Source organism: Xenopus laevis, chromosome 9_10L (assembly GCF_017654675.1).
Source record: "Xenopus laevis strain J_2021 chromosome 9_10L, Xenopus_laevis_v10.1, whole genome shotgun sequence".
Classification (NCBI taxonomy): domain Eukaryota; kingdom Metazoa; phylum Chordata; class Amphibia; order Anura; family Pipidae; genus Xenopus; species Xenopus laevis.
In genome coordinates, this window is record NC_054387.1 from 137,294,596 (window position 1) to 137,307,752 (window position 13,157).

At 42.9% G+C, this 13,157-nt stretch overlaps 1 protein-coding gene across 1 annotated transcript in view; it reads left to right on the top strand.

The window, feature by feature from the left end:
• LOC108704735 overlaps positions 1-11,645 on the top strand; it is a 12,308-nt gene extending 663 nt beyond the window's left edge. The window contains exons 2-8 of the mRNA XM_041576516.1: positions 344-676; positions 1,442-1,741; positions 2,275-2,559; positions 2,827-2,913; positions 3,728-4,096; positions 9,125-9,457; positions 9,688-11,645. Of these exons, the coding sequence (XP_041432450.1) occupies positions 344-676; positions 1,442-1,741; positions 2,275-2,559; positions 2,827-2,913; positions 3,728-4,096; positions 9,125-9,457; positions 9,688-9,770 (1,790 nt within the window). The 3' untranslated portion in view covers positions 9,771-11,645. The remainder of the gene's footprint in view (positions 1-343; positions 677-1,441; positions 1,742-2,274; positions 2,560-2,826; positions 2,914-3,727; positions 4,097-9,124; positions 9,458-9,687) is intronic.
• Positions 11,646-13,157: the final 1,512 nt, after the last annotated feature.

Sequence of the window (13,157 nt, forward strand, 5' to 3'; positions counted from 1 at the left end):
TGTAACACTGAATCTATATATATATATGTGTGTGTATATTTCAGTGTCTGTTACTGATCACACACACGTTACACTGAATGAGTCACAAGCCATGATGTTGTTACCCAGTGTCACACACACACACACACACAGACAGACACACACACACAGACACACACACACACACAGACACACACACACACAGACAGACACACACAGAGCACAAATTGGATTGGTTGCCATGGGTTACTGCCCAGGTATAAATCTGCCCGGGTGTTTACAACTGTGACTCACACACACACACATTGTGCTGAAGAGCTGAAGCAATTTGCATATAATTGCCCCTGTCATTATTCTGCCCCAGATGCCCAGCTGCAGATTTCCACTCCCCCCTCCCCCATTGTTGCTCAGCTTGGAAGCTCCGCCTCCCTGCCCTGCACCTTCACTCTGGGGGTGGAGCCAGTAGATCCCGCCCAGGTGCATGTGGTGTGGAAGAAGGAGGGCACTAAGGTTCTGGCCTATGTGGGGGAGCTGAGCACCCCGAGACCCGGAGCCCAACTCTCTGAGGAACGTCTGGCACAGGGCGATGCCACCCTCACCCTCCCCAATGTCACTGACTCCGACACCGGCCGATACTCCTGCAACATCCGACTGTCATCTGAGCAGGACACACAAACTGTCACATTGCTGGTCACGGGTAAGTGGCACCCTGAATGGCACCCTCTCCTTCTCACTCCTGCACCCACATACATACTCATCCCCTGCACTGCTGCTTCTCACTCCTGCACCCAGATATATACTCATCCCCTGCACTGCTGCTTCTCATTCCTACACCCACATACATACTCATCCCCTGCACTGCTGCTTCTCACTCCTACACCCAGATACATACTCATCCCCTGCACTGCTGCTTCTCATTCCTACACCCACATACATACTCATCCCCTGCACTGCTGCTTCTCACTCCTACACCCAGATACATACTCACCCCCTGCACTGTTGCTTCTCACTTCTACACCCACTTACATACTCATCCCCTGTACTGCTGCTTCTCACTTCTACACGCAAATACATACTCATCCCCTGCACTGCTGCTTCTCACTCCTACACCCAAATACATACTCATCCCCTGCACTGCTGCTTCTCAGTTCTACACCCACTCACATACTCATCCCCTGTACTGCTGCTTCTCACTCCTGCACCCTGATACATACTCATCCCCTGCACTACTGCTTCTCACTTCTACACGCAAATACATATTTTATTATTATTATAATTATTATTATTATCTTCACCAGAATCTGAATAGATTTAATTTTCACATGCTGAGCTGGTTCCTGATTAAGGGGACATGTGAATGTCTCATGACATATTTGTACTTATTTAGACAGAATATTATATACATATTAGAATATATTGATATGTCACTAGAAGAGTTTTGGGGTTCTGTGTTCCCCTTCAGATGCCCGCCAGATTTGGGTGGAAGGAACCATGGTTGTTGCAGAGCAGTCCAATGAGCTCCAGTGTGGGGCCAGCAACTTGTCCTCCTCTGATGTGGTGATTGAGTGGGTGAGAAATGGGCAAGTCCTGAGCACCTCTGCGCCTCACATTGTGGAAAACACGGATGACCAAGGCTTTATGGTGCAAAGTTCCTATTGTCTCACCCCCACCATGAATGATACCTGGGCCCATTACTCCTGCCAGGTCCTGCAGAAGAACTTTCCTCACCCGTTGAAGAAGACTTTCCAGCTGACATTGGGAGGTGAGTCTCAGTATCTGTTCTACAAGCCATACTCTTGCCATCATATGGGGGGGGGGGGGGTTCTGCTATGTCCAAGGCTACCAGGGGCACTGTTTCAGTGAAGTCTAAGAATGAGGTTCTAATTTACTTTGGAAGGGGGTTGACAGCTAAACATGGGGATAAAACATGCAAAATATTGCTCCATTTCTAGTAAGTCCTACCAACCAATCATCTACTGGTCACTGTTCCACCCATGGTACCCTACGCCCATATATTTGCCCAATATGTAAGAATCCTCCCAGAGCATAACTGAGAATCAGAATGGGATTAAGATTGCCTGGGAAACTGGATCAGGCAATAGAAGCACCTGTGTTATATGAACTAACTGGACATAATCCCAATGGTATCAGTGACCTTTGCTTAGATTTGGGTTCTATCTAATTGACTTTGTCTAAGTAACAAATAGATAAAGGAGGAATTATGGTATATCTGAAGTATAATGTTCTCCAGCAGTATTTCCAACATGACCATGGTCTTGACTTGATGTCTTCCAGCTCGCCCACATATATTCTTTCTATTATCGGGCAAAGGGCAGAAGAATTCCTCTCTGGTTTGCCTGGTATCCGGCTTTTATCCAGATGAACTCAGTGTCACATTGAAGAGAGATGGGCAGATTCTTACTGACAATGCCCAAAAGTGGGTGAACCCAAATGGCACATTCTCACAGGCGGTTATTTACCCCTTCAATGTGACCGTGACGGATGATAACACTGAATTCACATGCACCGTCAGTCACCCAACGCTTCCCAGAGGGGCCACAGAGAGACTGCTCTTCTTGGGTAAGTTCTAAGTAAGTAGGTGGGAAAAAACATCATTATAAATAAGTCCAATGAGAATCCAAGGAGGGTGGGGGAGAAGTCATGAAAATACTACATGTATGAGATCTCCATTGTAGCAGATGTCACATAGAGTTCTTTTGTCTGCCTTGTTTCAAGAATACTTTACTGGATGATTTCCATTTTACAAAATGGAATGAGACAATAACATGACTTTTGTACTGGTCCTCAAACACTTTAACCATAATAGAGGTTTTTATCTCATTACAGTTGACCCATATGTGCCCAAAGTATTCTGGATCATTCTGTCTGCAGGGGTCTTGTTGGCATTTGTACTGCCCTCCCTGTGCAAACATGGTAAGATCTGTACCCCCTGGCGTGTTAGTTTGGGTAGGAAAAAAGGGGTGAAGGTGTATCAGATCCATATCCCCCTGCCCTGACTGTCAGATGATGGATAATCCAGTCCATTTACTTTGTTCTTTTATTTATTGTATCCATTCCCAGCTCACTTTCTTCTCCAGTATCCCAGGGATTCTTGGAAACCAAAATTATTCTTGACCCATTAAAACATCTTAACTATTGTCTTTAAGTCTGCCTTGATGTATAGGGTGGGAAAGTCACTGCCCAACTTTGTACTAATATTGATTTAGAGCTAGAAGAAGCTCAAGCTTTGGTAATGCAATTGGCAGTACAGTAATAAGGGGAGAAGTAATACTATTAATGGTCGGGTGGTCCCTCACTCCAAAGACATCAAGGCTCTATCGAACAGAGTCAGTGGCACCGTCCAAGCCACACAATATCCAAGGTACAAGCAAAGTTCACTCTGGAGAGCCAAATTAAATCAAGTGCCTAGCACCTGATGAAGGACATGTCTGTCTGAAACATGTTGTGTTTGAGTGTTTGAATAAAGTAAACTGGATTTAATTTGGCTCTCCAGAGTGAACTTTGCTTGTACCTTTAATAAGGGGAGAAATAGATGTCAATGCTTGGCTTCTAGCAAAGGAGATAGGATAAATGTCATCAAAAAATTGAGAATAACCCAAAAAAAAGGAGAATACAGCAGAACAGAACAACCCCACTCTAAGGGCCTCCAGCATCTAATATGGCTTTCCCACTCCTTCCACTTCATTCTGTCCCATTCCCTTCTCTCTCTCTCTCTCTCTCTCTCCAGTGACTGACATAGCCGTTTGCAAGGACTGGACAGAAGGAAGCACGGCCATACTAAAGTGCAGAATCTCTGGCCGTTACCCAAAGTCCATAACAGCAGTGTGGCTGGTTCGACTGGGGGAGAAGGAACTTGAGATAAAGGAGAGAGGATCCCAACACCCCGTTGGAGATTACAGGGAGCTACAAGAACAGGATTCCTACACCTGTTGGAACATAGTGAAAAGCACCTGGGTGTGCAACCTGCGCCAGTCCCTCTCCTCCGTCCTCTGCTTCCAGGTGCAAAAGGACAGGCACGACCGGGCTGAATTCATCTGCAGGTTCATGAGGGAAAATAGGATCCTGGGGGAGAAGCACTACTTTGGGAATGTCCTGGGTAAGTCATGTACAAATGCTTCAGTGGGCTCAACAATCACCAAAGCACATCCCCTTATAAAAATGTGGTTCCATCATGGGGGAATACATTGCTGTTCTAATTTATGACACAGCACCAGCAATAGTTCCAAAATTTGATTCATTTACAATGTTCCAATATATATTCTTTCAAACAGCGCCATCTGTTGGCTACAATGTATCCACAAAAAGATCCACAAAAGATCAAAAATGTTTCACTTATCTTTTTTTAGCTACATTTAGAATCCTATTACTGACTCAGTCCCTTAGTCTTGTTAAATCTGGTATAATATGATAATCCCACATATCAATCCAAAGTCTGAAAAAGAAAAAACTGGGGACCTCATAGAATATCGCGTGCGAGAGGCAATGTATCTTTCAACGCGCAAGTTGGAAACCACGAGGAATGAAACAGTAACACGCCGACTCTGCATCTACCAACGACGAGTTTTTAAGTGGATCACAACTGGCAGAAAGCCTTTCCGAAAGTGAAGACGGGCAGGGAGAAAACATCATAAAGAAAAGGGGTCGCCACGGGGGTCGTCAAAGGCCGGAATGGTGGTGAATATTTCCAGCATGCTTCTGTCTCCACTACAGGAACAGGTACTGATAAAGGGGTTCTCTTTTGGGGTGGCTGGGGGTCCTAATTTTTTTTCAGCTGGACCTGGAATTGTTCTGTTTTTTCAGGGACATAAAACTGAAGGTACAGTTTGTAGAGGAGAAAGAGGAGCATAAGACTGATGTGTTCAATATCTTTACAGATAGACAATTGGGACTTAAACCCAATATAAACTAGATGTTGACAATGTGTTAATCAATGCATTTATGTTAAATATATAATATATACTAAACGCATGAAGTGGCTGAACTGGAGTCAGTGTATAGAAGTGGGAGTTACCATACTACACCTCAAAATCTGAATAGTCTAGAATACAGGGCATTACAAGGAATTTTGCAGAATGAGTCGATAATTGTGAAATCGGCTGATAAGCGAGGAGCCATTGTAATAATGGACAAGACATATTATATAGATGAAAATATGCAACAATTGAGTGATGTAAAAACCTATCGTTCTATGGATTGTAGCCCTGTTTTTACAATACAAAGGAAGATTGACCATTTAATTCAGGAAGTGTTAGAACTGTCTGTAATAGATGGAACATTAGCCCAGTTTTTAAGACAACTTCATCCTGTGACTCCCATTTTCTATACACTCCCTAAAATTCACAAACAATTGGATCATCCCCCTGGGCGCCCCATTGTTTCATGCATAGACTCCATACTTTCCTCTTTGTCTATTTTAGTAGACTGGATTAACAGAGGATATGTCTTGGAACATAGGTCATATTTGAAGGACACCAATCACTTTTTAAAAAAGTTGAGAAATTTAGAAAGTGTCCCCCAAAATGCAGTACTAGTGACGTTCGACGTGGAAAGCCTCTGCACCTCCATCCCACATGTCGAACTTGAACAAGACGAAACTATGGATGGGGCCCAGAAAAACTTGAATGTTTGGAATTGGTTTTATTTAACAATTATTTTTTGTTCCAAGATAAGTTTTACATGCAAATTAGGGGACAAGTATGGGGTCTAATGTGGCCCCGTCATATGCAAACATCATCAACCATTTGGAGAAAAGATTTATTTACACTGAGAGTTTTGGACAAAATTGCCTAGTATGGTTTCGTTTTATCAATGACGTGTTTGCTATATGGACGGCCATTTGTTTTATGAATATATCAATTTGGTATCACCCCATATCAAATTTATGCTACATACTGATCTCCATAATATATACCTATTCGACTCTATGGTGATCAAGGAAAGTGAATGTTTAACCACTGATCTTTTTGTAAAAGCTACAGACAAAAACCCTTTATTACACTATCATTCTTTTAATTCATTAAAGGGATACTGTCATGGGAAAAAAAAATGTTTTCAAAATGAATCAGTTAATAGTGCTGCTCCAGCAGAATTCTGCACTGAAATCCATTTCTCAAAAGAGCAAACAGATTTTTTTATATTCCATTTTGAAATCTGACATGGGGCTAGACATATTGTCAATTTCCCAGCTGCCCCTGGTCATGTGACTTGTGCTGTGATAAACTTCAGTCACTCTTTACTGTTGTACTGCAAGTTGGAGTGATATCACCCCCTCCCTTTTTCCCCCCAGCAGCCAAACAAAAGAACAATGGGAAGGTAACCAGATAACAGCTCCCTAACACAAGATAACAGCTGCCTGGTAGATCTAAGAACAGCATTCAATAGTAAAATCCAGGTCCCACTGAGACACATTCAGTTACATTGAGAAGGAAAAACAGCAGCCTGCCAGAAAGCATTTCTCTCCTAAAGTGCAGGCACATGACCAGGGGCAGCTGGGAAATTGACAAAATGTCTAGCCCCATGTCAGATTTCAAAATTGAATATAAAAAAATCTGTTTGCTCTTTTGAGAAATGGATTTCAGTGCAGAATTCTGCTGGAGCAGCACTATTAACTGATGTGTTTTGAAATAAACATGTTTTCCGATGACAGGATCCCTTTAAAGACACGTACATCTTTACCTAAATCACAACTCTTACGGCTAAAAAGAATACTTTCTGATGACCTTAGATTGTCTGAGCAGTTAGATAGTATGGAGGATACATTTATTCAGAGAGGGTATCCAAAGCCTCTTCTCAAGAAACAATGGACTTTAATAGAACAGAAAGATAGAGACTTCCAATTCCCAGATAAGGAAAAGGCAAAATAAATCCCTTTTATCTCAAAATATACCACTCTCAGTCAAGAGATGGCAAAAGTAATACGGAGACATTGGGGATAACTGAAAGATGGGTTACCTGAAATTGAGTCTTTCCAAAAACCTCCAGTAATGTCTTATTAAAAGAATAAAAGTATAGGGTAAATACTGGTAAGATCAGATGTGGGAGGACAGGACAAAAAACAACAATTGCTCCATCCAGGGAGAAATGGATTATTTCCATGTTTATCATGTAATCGCTGTTCAAATTGCTTAAAAGGAGATACTATTTATCATCTACAAAAAGTTACCCCCATTAAAATCAAAGGACATTACACCTGTACATCTACGTTTGTTGTTTACACCATTAAATGCCCCAGTGGCCAGACAACTAGGATAGTTAAGGAGAGATTAAGGGAACATAAATCAGCCATTAAACCTAAAAAAAACAGATCAGGTCATTTCTTCACACTTCACCCATAAAGGCCATGGGGATCAACAATTGAAATGTCACGTAATTGATCATGTCCCAATATTTCTCAGAGGAGGCGACAGAACTATAGAGCTTATAAAAAAAAAGAATCTTGGTGGATTCATAGTAGTAACATTGGAACCCTATGGCCTGAATCGGGCATTAAAACATTAAAACATGTTGCCCATAAGCAGTGCCACCCTACGCGTTTCACTGACTGCTCAGGGCACGTGAGTCTCTGTGTTTATGGGCAACATGTTTAATTGCAACTTTAATTAAAGTCTAAGTTTTAGCAACATTGTAACAATCGTTATCTGAACTGGTTTGCTGGTAACAACATGAGCAAATGTGTCTACATTCATTTCAGCCAAGTTTGTGATTAGCAGTTTATATAGCTTTACTTGCGGATATATAATTGTAGGACATTATTGTATTAGAGAGGGGACAGAGAAGGGCAACTAAGCTGGTAAAGGGAACATCTTAGCTATGAGGAAAGACTGGCCAAATTGGGGATGTTCACTCTGGAGAAGAGGTGCTTAAGGGGGGATATGATAACTATGTATAAATATATAAGGGGATCATATAATAATCTCTCTAATGATTTATTTACCAGTAGGACTTTCCATTCACCCATTCCGATTAGAAGAAAAGATGAAGATGTGGAATTGTCTCCCTGAATCAGTGGTACAGGCTGATACATTAGATAGGTATAAGGAAGGGTCGGATGCTTTATTTACCAGTAGCTCCTCCCAGCAGACAGGAGGGAGCCAATGAGATTAGAGGAGGGAAAGGGGTGTTACAGGGAGAGCTGGGAAGTGAATCAGGGGTACAGGCTGATACATTAGATAGGTACAAGGAAGGGTCGGATGCTTTATTCACCAGTAGCTCCTCCCAGCAGACAGGAGGGAGCCAATGAGATTAGAGGAGGGAAAGGGGTGTTACAGGGAGAGCTGGGAAGTGAATCAGGGGTACAGGCTGATACATTAGATAGGTACAAGGAAGGGTCGGATGCTTTATTCACCAGTAGCTCCTCCCAGCAGACAGGAGGGAGCCAATGAGATTAGAGGAGGGAAAGGGGTGTTACAGGGAGAGCTGGGAAGTAAATCAGTGGTACAGGCTGATACATTAGATAGGTACAAGGAAGGGTCGGATGCTTTATTCACCAGTAGCTCCTCCCAGCAGACAGGAGGGAGCCAATGAGATTAGAGGAGGGAAAGGGGTGTTACAGGGAGAGCTGGGAAGTGAATCAGGGGTACAGGCTGATACATTAGATAGGTATAAGAAGGGGTTGGATGGTGTTTAGCAAGTGAGGGAATACAGGGATATGGGAGAGAGCTCATAGTACAAGTTGATCCAGGGACTGGTCCCATTGACATTTTGGAGTCAGGAAGGAATTTTTCCCCCTCTAAGACAAATTGGAGAGGCTTCAGATGGGTTTTTTCTGTCTTCCTCTGGATCAACTGGCAGATAGGTAGTTGAAAAAAAAAAAAAAGTCGATGGACATGTGTCTTTTTTCAACCTTACTTACTATGTTACTATGTATGTTACTATGTTTTAGCAACTTGTTTGCTTGTATTGTTAGCAAAGAGTCTTAAATAAAGGCTTTCTAAATTTTGGAACTATTGCATGGTGCTGTGTCATAAATTGGAGTTTCCAAAAGCCGTTTGGAGAGTGGACCACGTGTGCACTGCCTTATAGAAAAGCGGTGACTAAAAAATGACTGTGGAATTCATGGCTGTGCCTACAAGTGGAGCCTTCTCTGCCCTTGTTTTGTTTATTTCTCCCATTCTCTTCCCATCAGATAATTATGGGTTCTACTCGGTATCTGAGATCTGCATCCCGGAGGAATGTAATGAGGACGAGAAGCTGACGTTAACTTGCTGCATGCAGGGGAATGTCCCACGAGAAATCAGTGTCATGTGGGAGAGGTGCCAGGATGAGGAGAGGACACCCATCTCCAAGGAACATGACGGGACCTACCACATTACAGAGAATAAATCAGCAGGGAGGTTCTCAACCTTCCTCACATTCAGTCCTTCAAAGATGGATTCTGGGTCATCTTTCTCCTGTTCCTTTTCAGAGAACGAGGGCCGGATCCTGGCAGAACGCAGCTCCATGCCCTTGAAAGTGTCAGGTACCTTTGTTTACCTTGTGTTGGAATAGTTTAGGTTATGAAGGCCGAAGCAGTTCACAAGTAGCAGCAACAACTCATTGGTACAGTCTAATAGTGGTGGCATCAGTCCTGTCATGTGATGCTGCTCATATATGGTATGTTCTGGACAAAAAGCTTGGTCATTAGGGCCCCCGTGTGAACATTGTGGTTGAGCAAGCAGTTAGTCATTCTCTTGCATTCTCTCTCCACAGAACCAAAGAAGAACACCTGGTCAAAAACTTACCAGAACTGGGGTTTCCGAGCATTTGATGAAGCTGGCATCACTGAAATGTGAAAGTCAACCTCTACAAGGTTGGGCGGGTCCCATTCCTCATTACCTGGTCTATGATCCACCTTTCATCCTGCTGGAGATACAACACGATGTTTGTAAGGATCTATAGACCATCTGCACTACTGAAGATGATGCCTGTGGGGCCAATGGGAATGGATTGTGTGTTTGCTTCAGTATGGTCCCAATATCATAATTCCATGTGCTGCAAAATTGGTGCCTCTGGGAACCAAAACCAGACCGTGTGAATTTCTCACTGCATGTTGCAACTCATTGGCTTTTCCCCAACGCTGGACCATTAATACATTTCACCAAAGCTCAGAAGAACTGGCTGGCATGGGAAAAAGAGCCTTGCTGTAAAAGAGGGATAGTGACGCATCCCACAAAAGTGCCAACATTTGCCCAGGAGTGCCATGGGCCTTTCTAGGAATCATAGTCAGTGATATACCCAAGAAACTCAAAAACTGGCAAGGAATGGGCCAGTAAGTCAATAAAAATACAAATGTCCCATCAGAAGTCATAAATGTTTTATTGACTATGGCCGAGCAATACATCATAATAACTACGAACATGGATGATAAATGGGCATCAGCCTCCAACACATGAAAAACCTCACCTATGAAAAAGGCCAGTGTGGGGCATATGAAGAACCAAGTTGGGAATGTTATCATCTCCTGTGTCTGATCAGTGGAACATATTGACCTGTGAGAATATTTTTGGGTTCCATGTATGAAGGGAATCAACCGAATATCCCAGTTTGCAGAACTGCACCAAAACATAGAGGAACCCATAGCTCCAGTTTTACTTGTGGTATTAACAGAACCATTTCTAGGTCAAAAAACCCTATAAAAGCACATGAGATCCCATATCAAAGGCAGATCCCATAACCTCTAGGCCAATGGTTGGTCATGCTGTGGTCACTGTACACTCTCACTACTCAAGTTATACTCAGTATCAAAGTTAGGTCATACTCTTATCTATACTACTCTCCACATTACTCTATGTATGGCCATACTCTTCTGTTTCCTACAACTATCAGTGTCATACTCAGGTCATACTCTTACCATTACTACTACTCTCCATGTCCATACTCTTCACTGCACCACATAACACATGTTATATTCTCCATCTTCACTATCTTTATGTTTTTCTTCCATTAGTTTATTTTGTTCATACACATCACTGAGCTACAACTCTCAGCGGTCATAGACATTACATCCCTACAACTCTCTGTCATATTTGCCATAACTTATGGGTGAGCGCCAGTTATTTCCCAGCTGGCAGTTTATCTGTTACATGGCTGTAAAGCTGATTAGAGTCTCCTGCTTCCAACTCTAAACATGACACTCAATAAAGCTAAGGGGATCTATACCCACAGCAGCAACTCAGTATAAATCCTATGGTGATGTGTATTGGGAATTACCAGGCATCTACAATGGTAGAATGGCTTTCCATTCTGGGCTGTAGTTGGCCTTTAATAAATATTGGCCCTGATTGGCCCAAAACTATGAGATAATGATAATCATGACTGGATTAAATGGGGCTCAGTCCATACACATTGGTGCCATTTAGCTGAGCCGGGTCATGATTCAAACAGTTATAAGCTTCTGGTATAGAACACATCACTATCACTGCTAATACAGAGCATATCCTCATACAGTTGTACTTGGTACTGATATACAATATTCTCCCATGGAGGCCACTACCAGCCACTATACCTTTTTCTATTGGTAAATGTATTTATTTTGTAAACTGCAATGTGCCATCCTGACTGGGTACCCTGTGCCCGCGGGTCTCACTCTCATCTCAGCAAGGAAATACCCAGTGACTCTCAGTATCAAGTCCCTCTGATTGCAGAAATAAATGTGAAGATAAACGGGAGATTTCTGTACTTTTTTGTTGCCTCTTTGAGCTTGTTATGAGCCCATGATGCCCAGATCCATGCAGTAAGCACATGTCAACTTGGGCTTTAACTTGGCACATTCCCAAACTAATACAGTCAGATGAATGTATAATTGAGTTTGGGTTGCGAGTCAGTCCCAGCATGCTTTGTGTTATGGAGGAGGAGCAAATGAGAGCCAAGTTCTCTGTTGGGTGCAAGTGCCAATATATCTTCCTTTTCTATCCCATCCCAGTTGGCCATTTTAGTGTTAACTGATACCTCCTCATTTGACCACTAGGGGTGCTGGGTAACTAGGAGCTCACATAACTGTATGTACATATAATAATGCACTGGTGCAAGACTTCTGTTGAGCCCTGCATGTGATATTCAATGAATGACTATTTGCCATGTGGCAGTTTATGCCCCAGTATGGGGAGACTCCTATAGCCAAGGGGTCAGTGACTCCTCTATGGGGAGCAGAGTTCCTAACAAATACCCTAAATTATCCTAAGTTCATCCATTTCTTTGGGAATTGAATATCACCAACAGCCCACTGGGCTCAGTTTTCAATAATAAGAACCAGATCCAGTTGGTTCTACTGCTCATTTCCACTGTTTCCTTTAGCCCAAATAAGACTGGAGTAACAATCCATAGCGCTGAGCCAAACAGACTGGTTGGTACCATGTAGGGCACTGGCAGCTATGACCTTGGTTCCCAGTTGAGATTGAGTGCAATAAGTAGCTGCAACTTTAGCAGGGTAATTAGTAGCTGCAACTGTAGCACAATAATAGCACAGTAAATTAGGCTGAAAAAAAAGCCACAAGGCCACTCACACCTTCTAAATATGCACCTTTGGCTCTGCATTCCCCCTGGGCATGCTCTTCATCTTCTCTCTCATTGGTCAGTCATAATAATATTACAAAATGCATTTTATTCCAGGTTCCCTACTGATCCTAAGGGCAGCACAAATAACATTCCCCCCATTAAAGTTAAATAAAAATTCTGATTCCTAAGATTGAGCAGGTTCCCTACTGAGCCCTCATGATGGGGGCAGATGGCAGATTCCCTCCTGGTCCCTGAGGTTGGACAGGTTCATGTTGGGCAGGTTCCCTACTAAATCTTGGTTTGTACAGGTTCCCTACTGATCCCTCGTGTTGAGCAGGTTCTCTACTAATCCCTCGTGTTGGGAAGGTTCCTTACTGAGTCTTGGGTGGTACAGATTCTCTACTGATTATTTGTGTTGAGCAGATTCCCTAATGATCCCTCGTGTTGGGCAGGTTCCCTACTGATCTGTCAGGTTGGGTACATGGCAAATACTGAGCCCAAGGGGCAACACAAATTCTCCCCAAGTCCAACGAGTGTTTTGTCATTGTCCTGATTGTTTGGGCAATAGGGGGCGCTGTCTCATAAATGCCTGGGGAGAAGCTTAACATCAAAGGTTGAACTTGATGGACACATCTCTGTTACTATGTAAATATAAGTAGAACTCATCTGAACATTTATGGCAGTGC